Genomic DNA, 27,867 nt, shown 5'->3' on the forward strand with positions numbered 1-27,867 from the left:
TATACAGCATTACTATCTTCTTTGTCATTCTGTGAATAATGCTATTTTATATTCTGTCACAGGTGGCTCTCTGTGACTTAAGTTTATTTTTTATGCTTTGGAATGAATTAAATTAATCACATAAAAATGTCATTATGAATGAACTAGATAATTTTCCTTACAAGTTCTAGAGGGTGCCTCAAAAGGGTAATGTCCTGTAAAGTTAGTGATGCATTCTTATCAAATTAATAACCTGTACTATGGTGAGTTACTTGATCTATCACAGCTGGGGACAAGTTAATTTTTAATGTACAGTGTTATTAAATCAGTAAGAGAAGTTTAAAGCACAAAGTTGTAAAAGTTGAGCCATGTGAAAATTAATAATATTATTATGTTTTTGTTTAGTTAACTTACATTCATGTGAGATATGGATGATCTATTTAGCATAATATTTCGATTTTGCACAGCCTGATGGGCAGAAAAAATAGATTTTATTGAAGACATAGATGCCTAAATTATGCATATCTGCTTTATTGCCAGCTCACAGCAGAAACAAGTGAAGAATATAGAACTTCGAAAGCATTCTAATAAGGTATAAAAAAAACTGCTGCTCACAAGATAAGTACAGTCCTTTCTACTGTAATATCTTATCTGCTTTATTAATTGTACCTTACCCCCCCCCCCTCCCTCTCCTTTCAGGAAGAGTAACCTATAGCTTCTTTTCATTGATATCTCAATTATCTGTTATTGAGTTAATACCTGCCTTACTGTTTTTTCTCTAGGGAGGAGGGTGGTTCTCCTATGTGTAGCATTTTTATTTATGACTGGGCCTGAGGCTCTCCCACCTCAGTACCCAACACACCCTTGTATTTCTTTCTGCTCTTTATGGACGATAAAAATGTGTTTACAGTGGGCCAGCTTTCTTTGAAAAAGCCGGTCCCGCACTCTTTCTCAAAGCGGGTTGCATTTCTTTGAAAAATCTGGGCCCGCGCTCCTATTGCTGCGCTCTGTGAGGTAATCCCTCCTCACAAGATGTTTTCCCTTGAAGACCAGCACGCAGAGGACACCTTTTGCTAAGGCTGGTCGTGTATTTGAGGTGACTCAGCTCATGGCAGTCGCCTTGCGGAGTCACCTCGCTGTTGTTGGCTTACCTGCACAGCCTCGGTCCGGAGCCCCTCTTTCCCCATAGATGCTGCCAGCAGCCCTCCCTCCTCAGTGGCTGCCAGTTTACTCAAAATAGTTCAGCGGTGCGACACCTAGCGAATGCACCACCCAAAGCCAATTAATACAACCAAAAAAAGGGAAGAAAATAGGGGCATAAAAATAGAAGGAGAACATTACAAGTGAAGGAAAGGCCTTAAGCAGACGGCCAAGCAGGCTCTGTGCATTCTAGTGGCCATTTTATCAGCTTGGGATCAACTGGCAAACACACTGGTGGGGCCATTTTAACTTGTTGGGCAATCTAATGGAATTCTGGCAGTTGTAGTCCAACCAACTGTGGGAACAGCTATTTTGCCTCCGAGCCCCAGTAATTTGATAATTAGTTATCCATTGACTATGCCCCTTGAATATGTAGGAAGCACTGTGGAGGATAGTTTGGAAGATCTTATAAACAAAACCCTGGATAAGGTAATAGGGTCACTGGATGAGACAACTAATACAAAAGTGGAAGTGCTCTCTAAGAAAGAATGGGCAGATGCTGGCACAGGACACCCTGAGGGGGCAGATGGGGCAGTTAAGGCCCAGAGAAATAGGGCTGCAGGGGAAAGCCTGCATAAAGAAGTAAAAAAGCCCAAAGACTCAAACAAAAAGACAACCCGCAAAGGCGGTGAAATGGATGGTGCCTGGGGCACTACGGATGGGCAAGAAAAACATCCAGATATTCTCATTCCCATTGATAGCGATGAAGGTTTGTAGGGCAAAATTAACCTTCCTATTCCTATATTGTAGAGATGGAGGTGAGAAATATGGGAATGACTGACGAGGCATCAAAAGCCTCTGGCTCTAAAATGTGCATTGTGGGCCTCTTCGGGGAAAGCATGTTTGACCCCCTTCTCATCAAACATCCCTTGTCTCCAAAATGGCTCCATCTCAACACATTGCCGAGTACCTTTCCTTTTGGCTTGAGAAGGAAATTCCGAAAGAGGTAAGGTCTAGTCTAAGATCTGAGTGCCAAGGCCGCTACCTCCCAAATAAGATCACTTCAACGCCAGAGCTAGGAGCAAAGGTGGTGGCGTTCATCACCAAGGATGGAAAGAACCCTAGAAAAGATCTTGACAAAGTCTTAAAGTTTTGCCAAGACTGTCTTCTTGATATTTCTGGCCCATTTACAAAGATGTTTGAGATGGCTGAGGTAGCTCATCTCGAAGACTCCCTCATTGACCCTAAGGATTTGCCCCAATGGGCACAGACAGCCATCTGCCTCGTACGGAGCACGAATACCGCACTCTCAAATGAGTGGAGAAAATAATGTAACTTAAAATCCACCCTTAACTAGTCAAATTGGCCAGCAAGGAAGGAGGACCTGCCTCTCAGGGATTACTCTTTGATGATGACTTCATAAGGGATATGGCCAAGTACCTGGAATGTTTTAGATCAATACACAAATCCCAGGGCTGAGAGAACACGGGGTTCATTCTTTGGCCGTGGCCAAGCTTCATCAAGACCCTAGCTTGACCGTGCTGCAGGGTTACTGCGTTCACCTTTCGCCACTCTTTCAACCTTCTACACCCAGAAACAGAGATTTCATGGGGGACGCTTCAGAGGTGATCAAAAACAGAGAGGTTGTTCAACAAGTAAGGGCTATGAGAGACCCTTCAAATACCCCTAAAGAGGTGGTAGGCAGACTGGCCCAATTTTGTGGAAAGTGGAATTTATGATGCTTGGGTCTGGAACACAGTCAAGGGATACAAGATCAAATTTATAAGTACACCAATACAAATGAATATTCCTCTGAAAATGTTTTATTTACAGGAGGATTCCATCCTAGTTTCACAGGAGGTAGAGGATTTATTGACCAAATGGGTAATTCGAGTGGGAACAGAGTAAGGTTTTGTCAGCAATATTTTTCTAATGGAGAAGAAGGACAAAGGGCTAAGGCCGGTGGTAAATTTAAAAGAGCTGAACGAATGTGTGGTATACCATCATTTCAAAATGTAAGGAGTACACCAAAGAAGTGATGTATTAAGAAAAGGCGATTGACTAACTCTGTTAGACCTAAAGGATGCATATCTAACTATCCAAATTTGGCCCTCACGTCACAAATTTCTTCAATTTACTTGGAAGGGCAAACTTTGGCAGTTTTGCATTCTCCCTTTCGGGCTTTCCTTGGCCCCATGGTGTTTCACCAAGTTTCTTTGTCCTGTAGTGGTGTGGCTCAGGGCAAGGGGAGTATGACTAGTTATATACCCCGACAATATTGTAATAATGGCTCCAGAGAGGTGGTTTCACGTCATACAGACCTTATACTAAACTTACTAGAACACCTGAATTTTCTTATATTCAGGAAAAAATCTAGCCTGGTACCAAGCTAGGAGACACCGTTCTTGGGTTTTGTCATAAACACAATGAAGGCAGAATTAAAATTACCAGGGGAAAAGCTAAGGAAGCTTTGCAAGCAATTGAGGAAAATATTATTGAAGAAGGAGTTTCCCTTGAGAGCTTTAGCAAGCATCCTGGGCCTTCTGTCTTCGATCATCCAAGCAATTTATCCAGGTCGCAATAATTATTGGGCACTCCAAAGACTCAAAACAAGAACTTTGAGAACAACTCAATCTTAACCTCAAATACTGTCTTTGGACCCGGACTCAAAGAAGTAACTATTATGGCGGCTAAGGATCATAGAAGCATGGAATGGCAGAGCCATAGAGATAGTGGTAAAATCGGCCGCAAGTTTAGAAGGATGGAGTGCGAGATGTGGCAACTCATCAGCAGGGGGACGCTGGACACATCAGGAGAAGGGGTTGCAGATCAACTGCTATGAATTGATGGCAGGTTCATTTGCAATTTGTTGCTTCACCAAGAACTTACTAATGTGTTCTGTGATGTTACGTATGGACAATGTAGCTGTGGTTATATACGTCAACAAGATAGGAGGTCCTCACTCCAAGGGGCTTGTGGATTTAGTTATGGTCTTTTGGGGTTGCTGCTTAAGCAAGGGAATTTTGGTAGTGGCAGAACATATTCCTTGATTAAGCAATGGTGTAGCAGATTGGTTTTCACAGAATTTCAGAGATTCCATCAATTGGAAGTTGAACAGGGAAACTTTCCTCAGTATTCAGATGAAATGGGGGCCCTTCAGGATGAATTTCTTTGCAGACAGACTGAACACTCAGCTATCTAAATTTTTTAGCTGGAGGCCGGACCCTGAGGCCTGGGGAATGGATGCCTTCCTTCAAAATTGGAGGGATCTAGCGCCTTATGCTTTCCCTCCGTTTGCCATGCTACCAAGGCTACTATTACACGTACGCCGGAATAAAGAAATCACAGTAGTGATAATACCTCTTTGGAGGTCACAGGCCTGGTTCCCAATCTTGCTAGAAATGAGCATAGACTTACCAATCATAATTCCGACTTTCATGGAAGTCGTAATAGGCCCAGAAGGAGAGACACACACTCTTGTAGAGCAAGGATTACTGACACTGATGACCTGGAGGATTTCAGGAGGCAGTGGCAGATTACAGGCCTTTCTGCAGATGCTTTCACACTCATATCGGAGCCATGGGAACTGGCACAAGGAAAGAAAATAGACTGTCTTGGGAGAAATGAGTTTGGTGGTGTCCTCAACAGAATTACAATCCAATTTTAACTGATTCAGAACATGTGGTTAATAACTTATCAAAATTGCTCTCGTCAGGTCTCTCCTATAGAACAGTTCATGTTTACTGATCAGCTAAAGCAGCAGGTCATTGTTTAGTGGACGGAATCTCTGTAGGTCAGAGTTTTGCGACTAAGAAAATCATGTGAAGTATGCGGGTAATAAACCCACCTACTGTGAAATCAATGGTCTATGGAAACTTAGGGATGTTCTACAGGTCATAGTGAGTTGGTTTGAGAATACTGGTCTATCGCTGAAACTTATCTCTCATAAATTTACTGTTTTACTCTGCCTGGTATCGTTTAGATGGACTTCAGATGTGAAGGCATTGGATATCACCACCAGGGCCTATCAACTTGAAGGGGTTTGTTTTTATTTGAAAAGGAGAACAAAAACCATTTACACAGAATGAAAGACTTAATGGAATATGAGAGGAGCACTGAGAGTCTAGGAGGAAATATAGAATAAATGTTAATACCCCATAGATGGCCGCATAGAGCTGTTTTCCCCCCACCTTAGCAAGTTGGCTGAAGGAGGTGATCAGAGAAGCCGGTGTGGATGTCTCAAGTTTAAAGCACACACTCTTAGGGGTGCTTCAGCTTCTAAAGCATTCATATTGGGGGGAGGTCCGCAAGATATCCTTAGGGCTGCATATTGGTCCAATGAAAATGTGTTTAAAAGTTGTTATTTTAGACCTGTTTCAAGCACAATTGATAATGTGTTAAATGCACTTTAAACTTGCATAATGTTCAATCAATCAATCAATCAATCAATAAATTGTAAGGGTGCTACTCACCAGTGAGGGTCTCAAGACGCTGAGTGTCATGCCATTAAATTTAGACTTTTCACAGCCTTGTGGGCAGAAATTCTAGATTTTATTAAAGAAAAGGAGGCTAAAATTATGCAGCTACATTATTACCCTCCCTAGTGAGGTTAAAGTTACTTTATCTCAAAATATGTTGGTTTTTTCATTCAGACTAAGAGATTTTCCATTGTTTTGAATTTACGTTCGGAAGTAAAAGTTCTTAGAAGTTACCTTGTTTGCAATGCCAAAGAAGGAGAACACTGCATGCGGGGGTACTATATACATTTTAATTAGAATGTTGCTGAAGTTCTGTATTCTTCAATTGTTGCTGCTGTGAGCTGGCAATAAAGGAGATTTACATCATCTTAGCCTCCGTGTCTTTAATTAAATCTAGATTTCCTGCCTATCAGGCTGTGAACAATCTAAATTAATTGGTGTATGGCTAAATAGATCATCCAAATCTCAAATTAATTTAAGTTAAATGAACAAAACCGAATAATTTTATGGCGGGTCTACCAGTGTAATTAACTTTGATTATTTGAATTTAGGGTATATGTTTTTGGGATTGATTGTGCTCCTCAACAAGTATGTTTAATGCAACTATGACAACTATTTACTATGATGCTGCATGCCGTAACAAATCCATACAAAATACTATGCAAGTAAATTCAAACAATACCTCTTCAACATCGTCATCTGGAGTGCAGGGAGTTCGATCAGTTTGATATGAAATGGAAGAACCATCTGAATCGAGGGAAGCTTCTTCATCATATCCAAAGAATGTCTCTACGACTGGCTGCAATGCAAAATGTAATATGTAAGTGACACTAAACAGCATAAATGCATCAATATGTAATATACATACAAAGATACCAGGATACAGTGAAATGGGATCATAATTAGGCTGTCCAGTTTTAGGTTTAAACATAAAATAACTAATAAAACCCCACTGAAAGCGAAACAGCCCTCACCAGTGAAACATATAAACACTGAAAAAACACCTGCACAACGAGAAACTAAATGCCATTCAAAGAAAGGAAAAAGAGAGTGAAAGTCATGTTTTTCTTCATGATGGGCCCAATACATTGTCACTTTGTTATACAAGCTAGCAGTAAGAAAGTCTGGGCTAACATTATTCTGCTTGGGTTTTGTTGTTTAGGGATGCCACTAAAATATTGTTTCTTCTTCCTATTGTGTTTTCAGTTTTGTGGTCTTTGGTCTAAAGATGTAGGCTTTAGAAGCATGTTTTAGGTCTTGTTTAATTATTTTAACTGTAGAGAAACAGGAAATATCAAAATCATATTTGATATTTTGGCTGCGTTTGATTCTTTCACTGATAGGTAAAATGGCTGGTTTCATAAGAATCTTTCCTAATATGTGTCATCACATTTACCCACAGAGAATGGGTAAAAACCCTTAATACATCAGCCCCCAGTTTGTAGTAAGTAAGTATTGATAGTAGGTGAATTTCCAACACCTCGGGCTTTGAACATTCAATGCAGGGTATAGTGACAAGCATATGTGAAAAGAGCGCTATCACCAAGCATCTGGGATAGTGGTGAAACATGACACCAGACTTTTGGAAAACATGGAACGCAGTGTCACTTGGAATGCTCTGTAAAAAAGGTTCTTTCCAAGTTCAACAAAGATTATAGTGATAATTTTTGTATTTGCAGTGATTCAGCTATGTATATGAAAAGTTGTGTGATGACCTGTCAAAATTGATACCTGAGCTGAAGTCCTTTCCTCTAAGAGATCCTTGCCACTTATTAGTTGGTATGCTGAAAGCATCTTTACAATCTTCAGAGTTAATGAGGAATGCTATTGACTTTTTAATCCAGTCTGGTGCACTGTTTTCTTAAGCACAGGAACTAAAATGCAAATATTTATAAATTTGTGCTTTGTGTGGCATCAAAGAAAGAGTCCTCACAACTGTGTCCCTTAGCTGATGGTTCTCAGTCCAAGGGGCTATGAATGCTATATTATCCAGGTGGCAACCATTTACAGAATTAATGTTTTGCTGAGTGATGATGCCAAAGGCAAGAAATGTGAGGATCTTTGGTCACATATTGCCAGTGATGTGAAAAAAGTACACTCTACTGCATTCTAAGATTTTTTACAGGGAAACATAACTGCTGTAGTGGACATAATAAAAAAAAACTAGAGTCTGAAAACACCCTTGTGTGCCAAGTGTTCAGCATAATTGGTATAGATGTGAAATATCTCCTTGAGAGTAGGCTGAGGCACACCTTTAGTGACTTTGGCACTGCAACATGTTCCATGTTAGGGGATGTATGACATTACAACGCATGCTTTTACCACACATGCTTTTACATCGCAGTTTTTACAACGCATACCATTACAATGCATAGCGCTTTGGGGTGCTGGATAGTGAATAGTTTAATTTACTATTCCAACTCCAGTCCCCGTGGATAGTAGGGAAGGTGTTGGATAGTAAATTAAATCTATTCCCTATCCTAGAGCGCCCCCCAGCGCAATGCGTTGGAATGGTTTGCGTTGTAAAAGTTGCGATGTAAAAGCACTGCGTGGTAAAAGTTGCGTTGTAAAGGATGTTTCCCATGTTAGGGTGCTTGCCACTTGGTAAGCAAAGCAATTGTGAATAGCAATACACGAACATTTATTTTACAATGTATGAGAAATGACTTGCAATGATGCAAAGAAATGTTCCTTCCCCACCAATGGCATTTGAAGTCAATGAAACCTCACTGTGGTACTCTGTTCTAGATCCCTTCCGTGAAGGGAAATTTCCTCCATAGTTTCAAAAGTGCTGCTTTATTTTTGACCGCTTCAATAACTCTGAGGGCATCACCATCCATCAACTCAGCTCAAATGTTGCAGAACCTGCCCTGAGAATCGTAATCTTCAAGTAAACCAGTATTGGCACGGAAAGGTATGTCAGTGGCTAGAGTTAACAAATTGTGTACTGGCTGTTTTGGCGTTGCCCATCTCAAGTGCCAATGTTGAAAGGGCCTTTTCACAGACGTTTACATGGGAAGGAAAGAGCGAACACACATGACCAAACACTCACTGAAGAAGTTTTGTATGGTGTACTACAATAAATTACATTTTAAAAAATCTTTTTGGACCTCATATACACTATACTTTTACTGTCTATATACTATGCACTATCAGTGCAGAAAGCAAGCAATAATAAAAGCAAAACGTTCCATAAACACCGGTAAAACACTGTTTCTGTAGTTTTTAATGGCGCAAAAATTTAAAACCACTGATAACCACCATTTAGAAGCTGAAAACAGGAAAGCCTAATCATAATACATAAAGTGATGAAGGCCTAGTTTTGAGTTTTCCAGTACTTTCCTTTCTCACGTTATGGAGGTTGTGTCAACTGCAAGACATTTCTGAAGGTGCTCCGAATATAAAGCCAGATGTATCAATCATATTCTCAATCTAGAGATGGGCTTGTGCACACTGACTGGTTTGTGAATGGGGCTACAACTTGTGATGCAACCTATATATTGAAAATTCTCTGTTCACAGAGGGTCAGAAAATGACCTGTCTAAAGCAGGGGCGCCTCAGGGGCGGCTCCTCCATTAGGGTGGAGGAGCATCGCCCCACTGCTGGAACCAGCAGACGCATGTAAAATAAGATAATAATAAAGCAATTAGTAAAACTGCTTTATTATCACTATATTTTACTCCAGAGCCACAGCCGAATTTTGAAGGCAGGGCCATCACCAGCAGGAAGAGTGGTGGGCACAGGGCACTGTAAGTGCGCATGTGGGTTTGGCGAGCCATTCTTGGATATCGCTAGGCTGTTATTTGGAGAATTCAGCAGGGCTCAGGAGCAGAGGCTTCCAGTCCCTGCTGGAGCGTGGAACCAACCCGCTCTGCCCAATGCCTATGCTTCTCTCATGCTGATTAATACCAGCAGGAGAGCAGCATCTGGATTGGCGCAGGTGAATCTAGGAGCCTGTATGAGCATGGTCAGAGCTGAAGAGGTGGCAAGGCGATAGACGTCAAGATGCAGGCAAGTTTTGTTTTTATGTGTTTTATCCCCTGCGCTGTCCCACCGATTTCCCCTGCTAGCGGCTGCCACTGGCCTAAAAAAAATAATTAGACAGGTTACAAATTGTGACTCACTGTGAATGGTGACAATACAGTACTTTGCCAGCTATCAACAGTGTTAAGTGTTTTAATGCTTAACACTGCAACATTTGTTTGACTTTCCTCCATATGTTGACACTGTCTGTCTAACTCTAAACAAAGCAGGTCTTTAAAATTCAAAAAACATTTAAAAAGAATAATACTAGTGTGACCAGGTTATTCTTACTGTTTTAGGTGAACAGTAATAGTCCGAAATGTCACCTTTGTCAGAATTGTTTGGAATGTGATGGTTGGTATGTAGTGCCCATACTGGCATTTCTCAGCGCTGTCAGTGACTATGGATAGTGCAAGCTTTAGAGGCCTTCTGAGAAATACCGTGAGACCTGGCACTTGTGTTGTTTAAAAATAAAACACTGGCCTACTCCTGCTGAGGCCACAGACCATAGTAAGGCAAAGGATATTTTGCTATTCTTTTCACCTGGAAATTCAAAAGGTAGGTCACACCTTTGCCTGAGTTATGGCACAAATGCTTACGGATAAAGTTATTTTAATATTAAGTTGTAATTCAAATATAAGACAGTAGTAAAAAAACTGCTAAAAATGGGAACACTTTATGAATCAACCCACAATGTTCAGGTACAGAGAATTGGCTTTCACTCCACACTTGGGGATTTATGGAGAAAGCCCTTCTACAGCCATACTCCCTGAAATTTGCAAAAGCCACAGGGTTTCTGACCCCAAAATGTGCAAAAGCCGTTAAAGGGCTTTTGCAGACATTTCCAAGCAGAAAATAGGAGGGGGCAGGAAACGGGTGTTCCCATACTCTCTGCAATTTGGAAAGGAATGTATCAATGGTTTGCAACAATGGTGTTACGCAATATAGACATTATTCAGACTTACTTATATCAAGCACCGAATATCAAGGGACAAAATATTGAAAGGTAAGTGCATAGAGAAAGTATAGATTTACAATTCCTAACTCTACAACTATGTAGCTTGAAGATATAAATACTACCTGGGAACACATATTTGGAGCTAGATATAAGAAATTAAGACTTACTTACCTGTCAATATTTTTTAATACTCTGTCCTCAATATTCTGCCCCATCAGTTTTGTTGATTTGCTATTCAGGGGCACCCTGCTTGTGACTGCAACTACACAGCCGCGGGCCGTGGAGGGTGTTACGGTGGGGCAGGGAGGTGGGGAGGGGGAGGGGCAGGGTGGAGAGGGCTAAAAACCGGCACATGGATAATTACAGGTAAGTAAACAATTTAATTAATAAAACGAATTTCGTAGCGCGCACTGCATCGCATTTTGCGATGCAGTGCGCGCTAGGAAATTCGTTTTATTATTTAAATTGTTTACTTACCTGTAATTATCCATGTGCCGGTTTTTAGCCCTCTCCACCCTGCCCCTCCCTCTCCCCACCTCCCTGCCCCACCGTAACTCCCTCCACGGCCCGCGGCTGCAACTACAACCCCCTGATAAGTAACCATTCCCCAAGTTGTGATGGTAACTGATCTGCAAAGGAGAAGTTGTCCCTTTGGGACACCTTCCCATTTGTGAAGGAGCATGTGTTGCCCCTGGAAATGTATGAGTAATTCACACATCAGCCAGTAGTGAGACTCAAATGCTAAAAGGAAATGGTTTATAAATAAGTACTGAATAGCCAAGGTATAAATAACATCTAATACATGAGTAACACATAACTATTTGTAGAAAAAGCTTTGTGAATTAGAAAACTTTGCTAGGCTATATTTTCTCAGCTGTATATAAATATTTGTGGACCCACCACCTACAGGTGAAAAGTTCTGCATGCCAAATATCTTCCAGAATTATTGTTCTGAAAAAAAACTGGTTATGGAGTCTCAAATGGATGCCACAAGCTCAGTGAGCCTCAGTGATATAGAGGCTGAGGCACTATGATAGGGTTATGGCTATGCCATACTTGTTCTGTTGGTGGTTTGAGTTTTTTCTGAATCATGACTGGAAATTCAGGAGCAATTGACACTAAGGGCTCGATTTATATCTTGGCAGTATAGATACTCCATCACTGCGGTAACAGAGTATCTATACCACCAAGACTGTGGTCCTCCAACTCCGTCTCCACCATGATGAAAGACCTCCAACGGCCTTATGGTGTAAGGGTTATCAGAGACAGACCTCTAATTCCGCCCACCTAATTTAGAGTGCTGAAATTAGAAGTCAGTTGTCATTGCCACAAAAACCTGGGTGGAAAGGGACAGTAAAAACTGCTACATGTTCCCATCGCCATGGGAGAGAACTATCATGGCAAGAGGATCATATTATTTTAATTTTCAAAAGGAAAATCCCACTTTGGGATTTTATTTTTTGAAAAACAAACAGTTTGGTACACGACTCTGTCAAGTTGACAGAGCCGTGCACCAAACTATAAACAGCATTGACAGGAACCGCTCTGTTGGTGGTTCCTGCCAATGCTTTCAAAATGACAGTTTGCTTGGTGCCTGTCTAAAAATAAACCAGGCACCAGGTCTCTAATAGGCAAATTCATGACATAGGGAAGGGGAAGAAAAGAGGGATGTATAAGAAAAATTGAGAATGATCTACCCTAGTAATTAGTAAGGGGTTAGACATTTACATACTTTACATCAAGCAAATATTGATTACCAAGTGCAGCCACAATTAAAAGTAATGTCAGGCACCAAATGTATGTTAGCTAAGGCAACCAAGGAACGTATCAGTTGTTGGGAGCTCATGTTTTCCATAAAATCACCAAGAGCTGCTAAATCAGAACAGTGAAGAAGTATGAGAATTATAAAGTCTGCAACTTTATCCAAGAGGGCTACATAGCAGAGGCAGAGTATGATGTGTATTAGGATTAGGAATAAAAGCCAAAGCATCTTTAAAGGTATAATCTGATCAGAAGGGCAGAGTTTGGTGACAAAACGTTTTAAATATATTTTATTGATAATCAGGAACACGTTCATGATTTAAAATATACAAAGGGAAGCGTTTACAAGAAAGAAAAACAACCCATTATGTTGCCCATCTATAATATAACCTCTTAATTCATATTTGTTAGACAAGTTGCCAGTACAGAATAGTACACTCAATTCATTTATTTATATGATACTGCCTCCCTGGTAGAGTCCTGAATTCCCTTGGCTTTCTTTACCGGGCCTACCCTCTAAGCATGCAGTTCCTCTAGTGTCCGAACACGCTCCATTTTAGTGATCTAGCTTCCGAATATAAGGGGAATAGGGAATTTCTACCTTTGGAGAATTAACAACTTTGCAACTAATAACCTAATAAAAAAGTACTATTGCTGTTTTTGCAACGGACCCAATAAATAAGTACAGCTACTGTTGCAACCTTAGGTGACAATTGGGGGGAGCAGGATCCTTAGTAACACCCCCTGCAAGTCAGGTTCAATTTTGACTTGCAGTTTTTCACCCAAGAAGGCCATATTATTGTTCCAAAATCAAATAGACATTCGGACCCTATATGGCTCTGTCCCCTTGCAAAGCCGACATCTAAACCATTTATCAGACAAGGTGGGAAACATCTATTGCAGAAATGCACTTTACTAATATGGTCCTTAGCTGTACTGGACATATGAATATAAGCCCGAAGATGATCATGAACTTGAAGGTAGGAAAATGCAAGATCAGTTAAATATTGCCACTGTTCCCCGGTTTTTTTCTGCCCAGCTAGTAAAAATTTGCCAAGAGTATAATATCCTGCTTTCTTCAATTTTTTAATAGTGCTGTGTTGCAGGGAAAAGCATACTAACTCACATTTTTTCAAAGGCATCTAGAGATGCATCAAGGAGAACTGGTATTCTTCTTGAAGTCGTGTGAACTTATCCACTATTGCTTCAGAAACTTATATCGGGAGCGACAAAACTTTGTTTAAGCTTTGTTCTCTAAATCTCTAAATAATTGTTTGTTAGAACTTTGCTTTATATATTTTACATTTTTCATACCTTTACAATTGAGTAGGTGAATCCAAATAAAGATTACAACATATACGTTTTCTACTGTGAAAGCCTGTATCTCTTTAACTTTGTTTAACTCTATTTAAGGTGTTTTGCAACTCGTGTTAAATATCTCAGAACACTTCATGCTTGGGATTTAAAATACAAGGCATGGATCATCTTGTACTAATGATCGTTTTCCTCAACTAAATGTTGTGAAAATAAATGATAATGCAGATGGCCTACTTTTCATAGGAAACTGCCAGTTCCAAAATCAGCCAGACATGGAGTCTCACTGTTGTTGCTGCACAGGTTACATGCAGTTATTTAAGGATCAATAATGTCTGACTCTTACTACTGCGCCATAGTGTCGCAAAACAATATACCGCCTCCAAGTGTCTACAGTTTTACAAATAAATATGTCCTTGCGATGCTACACATTAAATCATCTAGGGTGTAGATACAGCTTCAATACTAGTTTGGCTCTTAATTTACATGCTTTAGCACAAACGCTTGACAATACTTTGTAACACGTGTGAGGGCGTCACGTGTGACAATACTTTGTAACACAAGTGAGGATGTCACTTGTAACAATACTCTGTCACCGCCAAAAGAGGAGGAAAGGTGCATAATGTTGTGTAATAAAGCTTTGACAATACATACCAAAGGATTCACAAATATTATATATGAGTATAGGCTTTCCACGGGGAAGTAGCCTGAGATGATGGCTTTAACCATGAACCAATTTCTGCCAGCATTGTCAAAAACAAGAAACACAATGCAGATCATTTTTAGGGTAAAGAGCCTAATGTCCATCATAACGAAGTAATGCATATAGGAGCACACATGCTAGGCTCTCTTTAAAACACATCCTAAATCCCCCTCTGATAGGATAGTGTGTGTGGCCACATATTGAAATTTTCTCAACAAAATAAAGAAATTGATGATGAAACACTGGATCACATTAAGCTCAGGACAAATAGCCTTTAAAAAAAGTATTATTTGCCTTCAAATGGAGACAGAATTTGTATGACATGTTGGTGCACACATGAATCTCTGTCTTAAAACATGTTATGGATAGGGCCTAAGAACATTTGTAAGCTGCTACTTTTGTGAAAACCATTGAAGACACCATGGGAATTACAGCACCAGACAAATTGCCATAGTTAAAGGGTTATCTCTTTGATTAGATGTCCATGCCTTCTATGATGTAGAGAAGTTATCAATAGAAAGGTCTACCCTAGATTCATTGAACACAGAAAATATATCAGATGTAAATGTTCAGTAAAGTAATGAACTAATCACCTTATACAACATAGATACACAGAAGATGAGTTGAGGTGGACTGTATTTGACAAACCAGATTTTTATGGCCACCAAAAGACAAATCCAACTTCCCTTTTATTAGAGAACAATGCTGGATTTGCAGATTGCACATGGATAAGTTAGGGCTCAATGATGAGATACCATGGATATCCATAACCCAGATGAAGAGATTGTAATAGAGACCTCCCATGGCTGTGTGCACTGACATATTATCATGGCTGGGCAAGCAAGAACCAGTTCTAAAAAATGCTGCCTAATGGCTATCTAAGGACAACATATACCATTAACACACTGACACGACATGATCTCTGATCCCATAAATAACTAACTCTGACAGCAATGTAATTTACTATTAAACTGTTGATATAGATGTTGCAATAGACTAGGTTATATCGTTTCTGGGGCAACACAAATACATATTTAGGATAACTGTGAGTGTTACATCACCAAGCCCTCAAATACAATAAGAATCAGGGATTCGAAACCAGATACTTGTAGTCAGAGATTAGACTGTCCCAAGGCTTACTCCATATTGAGTTTTCTTGATAATTTAAGAAATCACACCTCTTGAGACATCAGAGACTCCCATTGCCTTGGAAAGCTTTTATAATTACCCCTCAGTGAGAGCCTCACACTCCCTGCACCTACAGAACATGAGATAATTACTTTACCCAGTAAACACCATGACCTATATGCACCAACCCATTCACATGTTGCGTTATGAGACTTTAAAAAAAATTCATTCTTGGTACATAAGAGACTCCTATTATCTTTATAAATTGATATAATTAGCCAGCAAAGATACCATCATACTCATGGTATCTATGGCAACCGAGGACAATATATTATCCATAAACCCCAATGCTTCAGACTTTCTGACACATTGATGTTGACATCAAAGGATGCATTCTCAGTCATTCTATGCAAGCCTCATGTCCCTCTTGGGGTCCCTCAGCTGGAATGATGTAAACTCCACTGGGACGCAAGAATCTAGAGACAAAGGACTGAGTAGTGCTCTTTTTTGAGAGCATGTTGGCCCCGAGTTTAACTATCTGGCACCTGCTGATTCAGGTGAGACTTGACAGGGCATGGATTCTTATTAATAATTTCAATAAGGCATTTTCCTAAGGGATAACTACAAACAAGAATCAGATAAAACATAAGTGCATAACAGCAATCTACATGTTTAGCTGATGTTACACCTCATTTACTGATGACTGCCATCTGTTTACTATTTACATTATAGATTCTGATTCCTTGTCTCCAACAATATTTTAATGTACAAAATGAAACCAAAACAACAAAAATCAAAAAAGGGAATCCAGAGATATGAGTTTTTAAAGTTTGAAATAAAAATAGGACCAAAAGGCAAAAGTGCCACCCGCAAGCAAGTGTTAAGATTACAGCTGACCATAATGGAGGGCCAGTCAGATACACAGGTTGGATTTGTCCAGGTAAAAAAAATACTTGCATACCTAGAACATTTTCAAGAATGTAGAGTCCTCATCAAGGCTTCACTGCATGCTGTAAATTCACTGGAAATCCTATTTTATTAAACTTTAACTCTGTTTTTTATAATGCAAGTATTAGTTAATTGTACTTGAATCAAAACAATGTCTATAATTTAAAAAAACGTTCACTCGTGACCCATTTGTCCCTGGTGGAATAGTGAATAATTTGGATCAAACCACCACCCGATTGCGTCAGTTATATCCATGGCCACTTTCAAAACCAACCATAGGCATGCTTAGCAACACTGCACTATGTACAAGTGTGTTAAAAAATAACAACATTGGAAAACTACTAAAAATGTGATGCTTGTACATGTTATTATAATTGTGTGAGAGTATTACTCTTAGCATACAGATTTTAGACCACAGAATGATCCCTGGTCCCCTTTTGTGATTAAGGTAACTTTCGATCTTTGTATTTATACTGGATATTTTAGTGCTCAAACACACACTCTCTGAGGTAGGTCTCTAGACAACATTAAAGAAAAAACTGATATCAAGATAACTCACTGCTTGAGATAATGTTTTATCAATCAATACTGTTTAACCTCCCTGCAGAAATACAAGACATTTAACTACACCACATCTGACTAGCTTAAAAGATGGGATGGATGGGTATATAAGATGAGTGGCTCTAAGGATGTAGGCCAAAGGATGATAATAAAAGCCTAAATAACCCTAGAAAGGGAGAATACCACTTGCCTCTGATAGAATAAAGCGGAAATATTTTGCTATAGAAAAAGAATTAAATTACAAAATGGCTCGAGATCCCAAATTCACACAAAAATTTGTCACATGTCTTTGTCTAATTTCTTTGATATTTATTCAAATATAGTAGCAAAAACCTTGCATACATATATTATGACCAATGCTGAAACAATATAAAAATATATAGTAATAAATACAACTCTTTCTCCTATAACTCCGCATCCATTCATTCAAAATCAACTCATTCCACTTGCATACTCAAAGTACACACAAACTAACATTTATAGGTGTAAACAGGAATCAAAGCGAAAAATCTAAAGCTTGAGGTCTTAAACATGTCTTTTCATAAGGGGGTTCTCTTATAAACTAAAAGAACACTTCAAGACATCATAGGTTTCATAATGTTAACCATGTATTACATACTTCCAGTTTTTTACATAGTTTATTTGCACAAGAGCACGCTAGCAGCTTTATGGATGGACACAACGAGGGTTGGATTAGCTCTCCTATGGTTGCCGGTACCCCCAGCGAACGCCAGTGTCTTAAGAAAAGGCTTGTTTTACCAGTGAAATCTTCATGACATGCCAAAATTCCATTTACTGTGATGGGAATGCAATTTCTTGGAATCAGATGAAGTGCTGCGACTTTTGAGGACAACCAGAGACGGTCTCTTTAAATAGATCCTGGACCATTAGATCGGGTTGTTCCCCTTCTGTTATTTCCAACAAGAGAGGACACAACCTTGTTGGGACTTTTTTATTCCTTTACATTCCCCCTCTATTTCCAAACGCTCCATCAAGTTAAGAATCTATTTAACTGTGCACTGAGGAAAGTTTGGCTACATCTTGGCCTACACCGAAACGCAAGTCGGCACAATGTAACAGGAATACTTGAATGCTATTTCTTAGAAGTACATTGACCTTATTGCTCTTGTGCAAGGAAACTATATAAAAAATTAGAAGTCTGTTATACATGATTAACATTATGAACCTTCTCGATCCATTTTGTGTTATAATTATTTTACTATAGCGAGATATTTCTGCTTTATTCTATCAGAGGCAGGTTGTATTCTCCCTTTCTAGGGTTATTTAGGATTTCAGTTTTTACCAGACCTCCTGCCGCTATTTATCCTGGGAACCCTCTTTCTTAAAGGCTATTACACCAGGCGTGGTAGAACAAACATACAGGCGCGGCTCCTCAATTAAGGCGGGGTAGCCTCACTCCATCAATTTAAATGTCCCCATGCCCCAGAGATGAAAAATAAAATGGTGATAAAGTTAATTTATTACCATTTTATTTTTCGAAAACCCTATCCCAAGCTGAGTGTTAGGACGGGCCACTGCTGATTGGCAGCAGAAGAGAGCAGTGATGTGCAGGGCACTTTAAGTTTAAAGTGCACATGTCTCCTTGTCCAGCTGTTTTACGACGGCCAGCTAGACGTACGCACTTCAAACTGCTGGATCCAGCTGCCTTAGACCGTTAGGCTGAGAACAAGCAAAGGCTTCCAGTGATCTTTGGAGCATTGAGAGGGCTGACTCTATCCAATCCTGGTGCTGCTCTCATGCTGATTAGCAGCATGAAAGCAGCGCCAGGATTGGTTAAGGGAGTTGGCTGGGCCATGCTGGAGGAGAGGACAGTAGACTGGAGCAAGGACATGCAGCAGGTAAGTGAACTTTATTTTGTTTTTATATTTTAAATATATTTTATGTGTGTGGTAATGTGCAATAAATCGCTGGCATGCATTACATTACCATTTTAGAGTTACAAAAATGGAACTTTAAAGTTACAAAAATGTAATGCATGTTGGCAATTTTGTCAGTGTAATTTTCGCCAAATTCACCCACCCTTCATTTGCCCTGCCTTACTACTCTTTGTGGGTGGCAGCCGCCACTTCAAACATAACCAAAAAAAAGTATACCAAGGAATGTCCCTATGAAAAGTATGATGGATCGAATCACAGCTGTACAATTTAGATGTGGCTCTGTAAGGCACACCAGGAGAATATGTTGTTTTATAGGTGTTGAATGCTGCCGACAGATTGAACAGAATCAGGGAGCCAACAACATTCTCATCCACAAATGTGTGCAGTTATGTACAAATGAAACAATCACAGCCTCAACAGCCAAACCTGGCCAAATACCAACCAGCCTGTTTTAGGTGAAGCAAGGAATTTCCCATAAGAAATCCATACAGCTGACAAGTAATAGACTTCTCCATAGGTTTTACTGGAAACAGCAACAACAAAGTGGGTCTAAAATTAGCTGCAACATCTCACTATATGGACGGCTTGTTTAAAAGCGGCCAGTCAGTGGATGAATAAAACTCACTGGAGATGTAGCTTGAAGTTATCCAGCTATTTATTAGGCACATGCTGTCTCTCTGTTTCCCTGAGTTGAAAAAGCCTTGGCTAGAGGAAATAAAATGTAATTCCGTTTGAGACATACATGTAAGACCCATCTAGGCATGAAAATGAAATAAAGGAGCCATCCAGTGTAGGGAAAAAACAGCTTTCTTTACCCAGTTCTGCATTTCTAATAATCACCAACAATATGAATTCTAGAATTCTGCTTTGTTTGATGATGTCAGCTTGGATTTGTAGATATAGTGTGGCATCATTCACTACAACTCCCCTTAACACTACAGGAGCCAAAGTGGCTTTCTTTATGTTTTATTTTACTTTCACAGATCCTGGTGGGAACACTGGGCTGATCTCATTCCAATAGCCTTTTTAAAAAATGTGCCATGTTCTGCTTCTCTCTGATTTACCATCAATCCAAAATAAACTACTGTGAGTGAGAGCAGAATAGTTTACTTCAATAAAGGCTCTCGATGCAGATCTTTCGAGCTCCATCAATATGAATATCAATCCACCCTTTTAGATAGTTGCAAAATGTATTTTGATATTTTTAAAGTGAATAAACAGTTTATAATACATTAATAGGTGACCCTCCTTATTCAACGTTGTGTGCAGTTTCTCAAGCATTTTTTTTAAATGTGTACATTCTCTCCATTAATGTATGTTTCATCAAATTTCCCTCATTTAGCGGGATACCATATCTCATTCATTACTCGTGCTATGCATTGCGGTACATCCTCGCTTTAGAGTAGTTGCTTACCTTTGGGAGTTTGGTCATTTTCTTCCGTTGTTTTCTGTATCTTAAAAGTTTATCTCTTTCCTACAGTCATCAAATTAAAAAAAATAAAAAATATTAGAGTCCATACATAGTTAAAATTAACTGTATGCATTTCACCTGGTATTATTTTACATATTTCACGTGAGGTTCCAAGAGTATTCGCCATGATCTCAAGACCTAACTATACAGCGTGTTATACTGTGTCTTGTATTTATCATTTGGAGATAACTAATTATTAGGATATTGATGCAAAAAGCTATGTTGAAAATAAAACAATTAAAAGGAACGATTGATGAGCAACTGTTCAAAAATGTTTACAACAGTGCCTTCTACGTCATATTCCTCTCGTGAAATATGCTTTGGAAATCAGTATATGTCATCTGAAAAGAGCTTTCCAAGGTTAATGGAGTCAGAAATCGGTTTGGTTTTGAACTACATTGTTGAATAATGGATCAAACCTCAAAACTATTTTCTGATTGGGTCTCACTATACAACTGCATACCTCTTTTATTTATTTTTTAGGCACCCATGCGGCAAAGTATGATCATTCAGTATGACGTCAGCATATGGTTCTCAGATGTTTCGATCTCATGTTAACGTACATAAAAGCATAATCTGATGCAAGGAGCAAAAGAGGCGCAAGCATACTTGGTCACAGATCAGTGTGAGAAGGGAAACAGTCTTTACAACGTGGCATTCACTACGCATTGCCTTTACCATATGTCCTTTACCACGCAATGCCATGCATTGCCTTTACTATGCAGGTCTTTACCACTGATGCAACTTAAAGGGTACTCACTCTTTACATGAAACTTAAACTTAAAATGAGAATGAAACTAATAACATGCTCATAAACTGAATGTGCACCTTGCACACATCTTAGAAAATGACAATGATTATGAGAAAATGTAGTACATGCACTCTGAAAGAGTGCTCGGATTGTAGAAATAGTGGGGCAATTATATAAGGTGTGTCTAAATATGTTTAACACTTGATTTTCGTATAAGTCTAAATCACGCTAAACACTCTAAAGTAGTTAAGTATTACTTATATAAACTGAACATTTGGTATTAAACAATTGATAAGAATTGATATATAAAAGCTATAGTTATGTTACATTATTAGGTTTTACTTGCAATGTTAATGATTTATATGCTGAATTTTAATGTAAATTAGTCACAAAGCCATTCTTTTTTTCTCTCTGAAATACACTATTGAATTATGAAAAGTTGGTGCAAAACTGTTATCCAAGTAGATAGAAAGCTTAAACTTTCCTCATGTGATCTGTATATGCGTAGAGTCTCAAATTTCCTAAAGCAATAAAAAAAATAAAAGTATGGACATATATTACATGTATATGTTTTTCAATGTAGTAATAAGCAATACTTGCTATTGAACAGTTTCATGACGCAATCTATGATAATTGACTGCCATGACAAATGCATTAATGCATTTTCAGATGCTTATGTTTAAAGATACACTCATATATCAATTATGCTTTATTGCCATGCCATTTAATACATTAACTTGACTTCATTCTTTAGGCCTGCACTTTCTCATGACGTCTGTGAGAAGGTATTCTATTTCAGCTCTCACTCATGTAACGTTTTTGTACTTTCTCATAAGACACATGGAAAATTGATACATATTATATTAGAATATTGATACTCCTATAAGAACCTGACATTTGCAACTAGTACATGAGAAAGGTCCAACCTTGAATGGTCTTTTGAGATTTAACCTGCATGCCTGAGATTGACAGTCGATTCCCATACTTGTTGAGGGAAAATTCTCATTTGTTGCTTCTTTTGCATCTTGTGAGTGGAAGATGAACTCATGAATGTCGGATGGTGATGGTGCAACACAGTGGGTGCTACATCCGGACTGAATGAAATATATTATCAAATGGCTAGGACGGAAGTGAATGCAACTTCTTCTGATTCATGGTACGATCAGACGGCTTTCAGACCCTACCCCATGCTTATACTGAAAACTTTGCGGACTCCGTCCTGTCCGTGCAAATGGCAGGAACATCTTGCTTAGCAGACTTTCTTTGGACTCTTTGGCAGAACCATATCTCGTAATGTCCTGCCGAGATTTCAATTGAAGCTGCCTATTTTAAGATCCATTCAATGAACTATCCTCCTTTGCACGTTGAGAACTTTACCTGTAGACTCTGTGTAATGTGTAATTTTATACTACACCTACCTGTAACCTGCCTATTTGAGACTCATAACACAGCTTCCTAAATGTCGACTGATGCTTTGTTCATCATTACTAATTATTTTAAACTTTAATTTAAACTCTGAGTCTATGAAATTTCATAAACGTTCTTTCCACAGGGACTGTGTCTGAGATAGTCCAAATGTATTGCAGAAATAGTCATAAATTGTTCAAAGAACATCAGGTTCTGTTGTTGCTCTTTTGTATTTCGGTAGCAGAATTGTTAGTCTGTGTGATTCTAGCCCGTTTAAATTTCTTCTGGAGAATTGGGCTTCCAGTTGCCATCCTGTATCTTCACAGAGAGGGAGAGGTGTGGCGCCGCGGCCAGGGCGACTGACGCTGGAATCTGGGGACCACGGTTCGATCCCCGGCTCCGGCGGCAGGTTAGCCCAGCACCATGTGACTCTGGGCAATAGCTCGCTTAATCTTCCCGACGGCCCCCAGCGCCTAGAGACCCTTACGGGTGATTGTGCGCTTTACAAATGTGGACTTTACAGTATGGTCCTAAGAATAATATATCTGAATTTAATTATCAATCTATAAGTTGGTTACTAATCCTGGTCCTCATTGGGTAGCCAACATTGACACCCTAATTTCCGCCACCCCTCAATGCGATGAGCAAGATCCATCAGAGGACCACAGAAGGAGAGATAAAATACACTAAGTAAAGTGGAAGTACAAGTTAATAGGGCCCAGTAAAAACACTGAACACCATGTATTTGTAACACGCATGCCTTTACAACAAAAAGGTAAGTATATATCAGGTAAGTGTGTGTCATGTCTGCTGTTTATGGAATAAAGCTCTGAAATTTGAAAAACTTGCCGTGTGGTTGGTCTGTTCCTGATTTAGCGTCTCCAAGGGAGGAGGAAAGGCGTACTGGCATCAGGACTGTGGTTGCATATATATATACATATATATATATATATATATATATATATATATATATATATATATATATATATATATATATATATATATATATATATATATATATATATATATATATATATATATATATATATATATATATTACCTACTGGCGGTCGCCAGTAGGTATATATAGTTAGGATTTTTTCTCTATGGGATTTTTGAAAATTCTATGTCTAATAACTTTGGCGTTTGTGGACGGAATTGGCTGAAATTTTCAGGAAAATGGCACATTTTGTTTCTGAGCAGCCCTTGAAAATTTGGGGGGGGTTCGTCAAGGGGGGGCCGAGAAAAAAGGGGGGTCCCAAAACGTGTTTTTAACATTGAGTTTTCCATAGGGCGGTTGGCCTCACTTTTAGCCCGAACGGCTGAATGGATTTGCAGGAAACTTGGCAAAATTGTAGGGACTGGTAGCCCGATGTGCCTTTTGTAGGTCTCAATATATGTGCTACAGTGGATTTTGAGAAATTAACGTTTAAAAAAAGATATATATCTGTAAGCGCGCTCTGGGCAGCGCTCCAGGACGCGTACTTTTCGCGCAACGGAGCTTTGTGAAGCGAAGCTGATTGGTTCTCCGGCGTCTGTCAACATTCCAAACAGTCCGTAGCGGCCGCCATCTTGTCTCTCGGTAGGATCGAGAGACAAGAGGAGGCGAAAGCGAAGGGGCAAATGACCATAAGGGGGAATAGTAGATCCTCGCTGACCCCCTAGGTTTGATGTGGAGGTTTTAAAAGGGCCCCGCGGGGCAAAAAAAAAAAATAATAATAATAATCGAACGGCTGAATGGATTTGCACGAAACTTGGTAAAATATTAGGGACTGGTAGCCCGATGTGCCTTTGCTAGGTCTCAATATATGTGCTCCAGTGGATTTTGAGAAATTAACGTTCAAAAAAAGATATATATCTGTAACAGCGCTCCGCTTCGCGTAACGGAGGTTTGCGAAGCTGATTGGTCATTCTGTCACTGGGCTATAGTTGGGCTACATCTGGCTGATATTTGGGCTACATTTGGTTTTTTTCGTCTCTGGCGGCCATCTTTGGGCTACATTGGGCTACATTGGGCTTCATTGGGCTTCATTGGGCTACATTGGGCTACATTTGGGCTCCAACATATATATAGGCCAATGTAGCCCAATATATATTTTTCAAAGTTAATTTTCGTAAAAACCACTGGAGCATATATCTTGAGACATAGCAAAGGCACATCGGGCTACCAGTCCCTACAATTTTGCCAAGTTTCGTGGAAATCCATTCAGCCGTTCGAGCTAAAAGTGAGTCCAACCGCCCTATGGAAATGAAGGAAATGAATGGGTAATTTGTAATTAGCAAATAGCTCATCGCAAACTAGGAATGGTAAAGAATCGCTATTTATTCCTTAAAGTTCGCTATTTAGGAAATGCAAAAAACTTTGATGATACATATGGCGGTTCATCTCTAACAAGATAAGAAGCATAGGGATAGATTTATGATGACTGGCGCATCACCAGGGATGTGTTAGTCATTCTGTGCCGCTGTTCCGTCACCTATGGTGTGCTGCATTTACAATGCGGCGCATCATGGGGCAAAAACAGCACAGATGCGTGATGTATCTGTGCCGTAAAGGTGGCGCATTGCTGGAGTTGTATCGCAAGTGTGATGAAGCTCCAGCAAGGGTCGGGGGTGCCCCTGTCGCAGGGTTTCTGTTCTCACACAGAACTGTGGACAGAGGATTGGAACCTCGGCGAATTAGGGTGTCCCAAAACTCACCTTAGTAATCAAAAACCCCTTAGCAAGCTAGGTACAGTGTCACATTGGATATAACAAACTCTCAATGTTTAGACAATCCAGAATATGAACTTATAGTACCTCAGGATACGTGGAACTCATGAACAGTCGGTCGTTATATATTTCTTAGAAACCAGAACATGGAGTTAAGAAGAACACATGTGTATTTGAAATGTTTATTTACTAATGCCGTCTTCTCAGGCGTAGTATCTTAGATAATACAAGTACACATATTATCAGTAGCAAAATTACCAGCATAGTTACTAGTACATAAAAAGCGAATGGTGATAGTATGTTAACATGCTGTAAATGAATAAGAGTTAGCAACACTTATAAGCAGCCGCGGGCCGTGGAGGGAGTTACGGTGGGGCAGGGAGGCGGGGAGGGGGAGGGGCAGGGTGGAGAGGGCTCCACCCTGCTTCTCCCCCTCCCCGCCTCCCTGCCTCACCGTAACTCCCTCCACGGCCCGCGGCTGCTTATATCTCACCCTCCCTAATACACATATTATATTATTTGCTAAGAAGGTCTCTTTGTGTTGGTTTAGGGCGTGCCCATACTTTAGTGTCTTAGATTTGAAGGAATCACATCAGCATACACCAGCTCTCTCTTCATGTGAACCGCATCAAGTGTTGTGTATGTGTGTTCGGCAAAGCAATATAAAACCCGCCTCATGCCCAGAATTGGCAGAAGTTGCACTTATGTTATGAGTATGAAGTCGTGGAGATCAGACCTCATAACAATTCTGTATCGTGTTGTTCTTGAAACTTTAGCACTCGCTGTACAGATATAGTTTAACAAGCAAAGCAGATAGTAGAGCAATAACATATTATTCTCATGTAAACCACGATGAACTACTAGGTTGAAAGCTAAAGCAACAACTAAGTGTCGTGTGCAGAAGTTGCAAAAAAGGAAAAATGGCGTTTAAACCGGTAATGAGCCCATGCTAATTTAACACGGTGTAAAGATATCCAGGACCTAGATGACACCTCCCCATGATCCGGAAACGAACTGAATAAGATAATAGAAGTGCCATCTCATGAGAGCAGATTGCAAGTTTATATGTGGACGGTCCGCAAGGTAAAGCATTAAAAACTAGGAAAATTTAATGCTAAAGAAAAATAAAACAGCCAAGTACTTTATTGAGTCTTAAGCCAATAGGCAAGGTAAATAATAAAAACTTGACAAATAAGTCAATGAATTGTCAATGAAATGCTAGTACTCAGCATATCAAACATGAAAAAGGTCTATGACATAACTGTGTATGCAAAATAAGCTGCAACAGCCTCCAATAGGAAGTCACCGTCTTCATCCGAAAACAGTTCAGCCATCCAATTTAAAAGCGGAAAAGAACATACGTGCTCTCCCAGCACCGGATCCTCTATCACCATCAGAGGACAGCTCGGTGGGTTTTCAAGAAAGCTCTGTTCCAAGAAAGACTGTGTTGCCGCCAGTAAATTCCAGGGACCAATTAGTCCATGCATCAATGCCACAGCCATAATCCTTTCGCCAGGACAAACCAACTCGTGAGTAATGATAGGAGTCATCAGCTGATTAAAGTCGACGTCAGGAGAAACCGGTCCGCAGAGACACAAATCAATGGCCCAATCGAAATCACAGGTCAGGCAGTGAAATACAGGCTGGACACAGGTGAAGTAGGAGAATCGAAAAGATAATCCATATGCCGTGCTTAATATCACCAACGGCATTGTGCCATAATATTCTAGCATGCGATTGCGGAACAGTGTCAGCAGCTGCAGGTCGGGAGGTTGCATAGGAGGGACATCCATATTTAAAAATGTAAAAAAGCACAAGAGCGTCCGCTGGTAATGCAAGTAAAAATGGCAATTCTCGAAGCAGAGTGGAAAAAATAGAATGAAAGAAAGCAGGGATGACTCCAAAGATTTTCTCAAATGAAGTCACGAGACCACTGGTAACAACTTTAAAAAAGTGCGCCAGGGCCTTTGTGGAGGATGCGTTAAAGATAGTCCGAAACATCTTGCTGAAATGGAAAGGCAAATCTGAATTGAAAAGGGTCTGCACCTCTGTACGGGTGTTCGCTATGTGAAGCACGAAAGTTTCACGGGCCGAACTCAAGGCCACCTCTCTCTGAGACAAAAGAGCTCTTATTCTTGCCATGCCGTTGAAATGTGCTCCCAAGGTTGGTATTTATGGCCAGATTGAAAACTCCCTATGTTCATGTGTGGGAGGAAATAGAACATTTCTGCAGCAAATAACCCGTTCACTTACTGTTACGATAAAAGGAATACTTTTAATTAACCCAGAACAATCTTCATTATTGAGCATCAAATAACTACCATTTTCCAACAACTTGAACGTGGGGATGATAGCAGGAACTGGCGTGCCTTGCAACACGCAAGCCATATTTGGTCGGTGTTTGTTGCATGAACCGTGTAACTGTATGTGCCTACACATTAGTGAATGATCTGGCGTCTCAGTGCAAGCGGGAACGAAGAAAAAAAAAATTAAAAAAAAAAAATATTAATAAACATATAAAATATATTTTTGGATTTAAAGAAGAATACATTTTACAGCTACAGATATTAGCTTTTAAAAAACAAATGAAATTCACTGAAAAAACCATAGGTTATAGACCATATATAGTTAGGAA

The 27,867-nt window shown here is 39.7% G+C and overlaps 1 protein-coding gene across 1 annotated transcript in view; it reads right to left on the minus strand.

Annotated features, from left to right (window-relative positions):
- JAKMIP3 (Janus kinase and microtubule interacting protein 3) overlaps positions 1–27,867 on the minus strand; it is a 771,326-nt gene that overhangs the window by 152,035 nt on the left and 591,424 nt on the right. Inside the window, exons 9-10 of the mRNA XM_078643479.1 lie at positions 20,306–20,365; positions 6,280–6,396 (exon numbers count right to left, since the gene is read on the minus strand). Of these exons, the coding sequence (XP_078499605.1) occupies positions 6,280–6,396; positions 20,306–20,365 (177 nt within the window). The remainder of the gene's footprint in view (positions 1–6,279; positions 6,397–20,305; positions 20,366–27,867) is intronic.

Source organism: Lissotriton helveticus, chromosome 5_1 (assembly GCF_964261635.1).
Source record: "Lissotriton helveticus chromosome 5_1, aLisHel1.1, whole genome shotgun sequence".
NCBI lineage: Eukaryota > Metazoa > Chordata > Amphibia > Caudata > Salamandridae > Lissotriton > Lissotriton helveticus.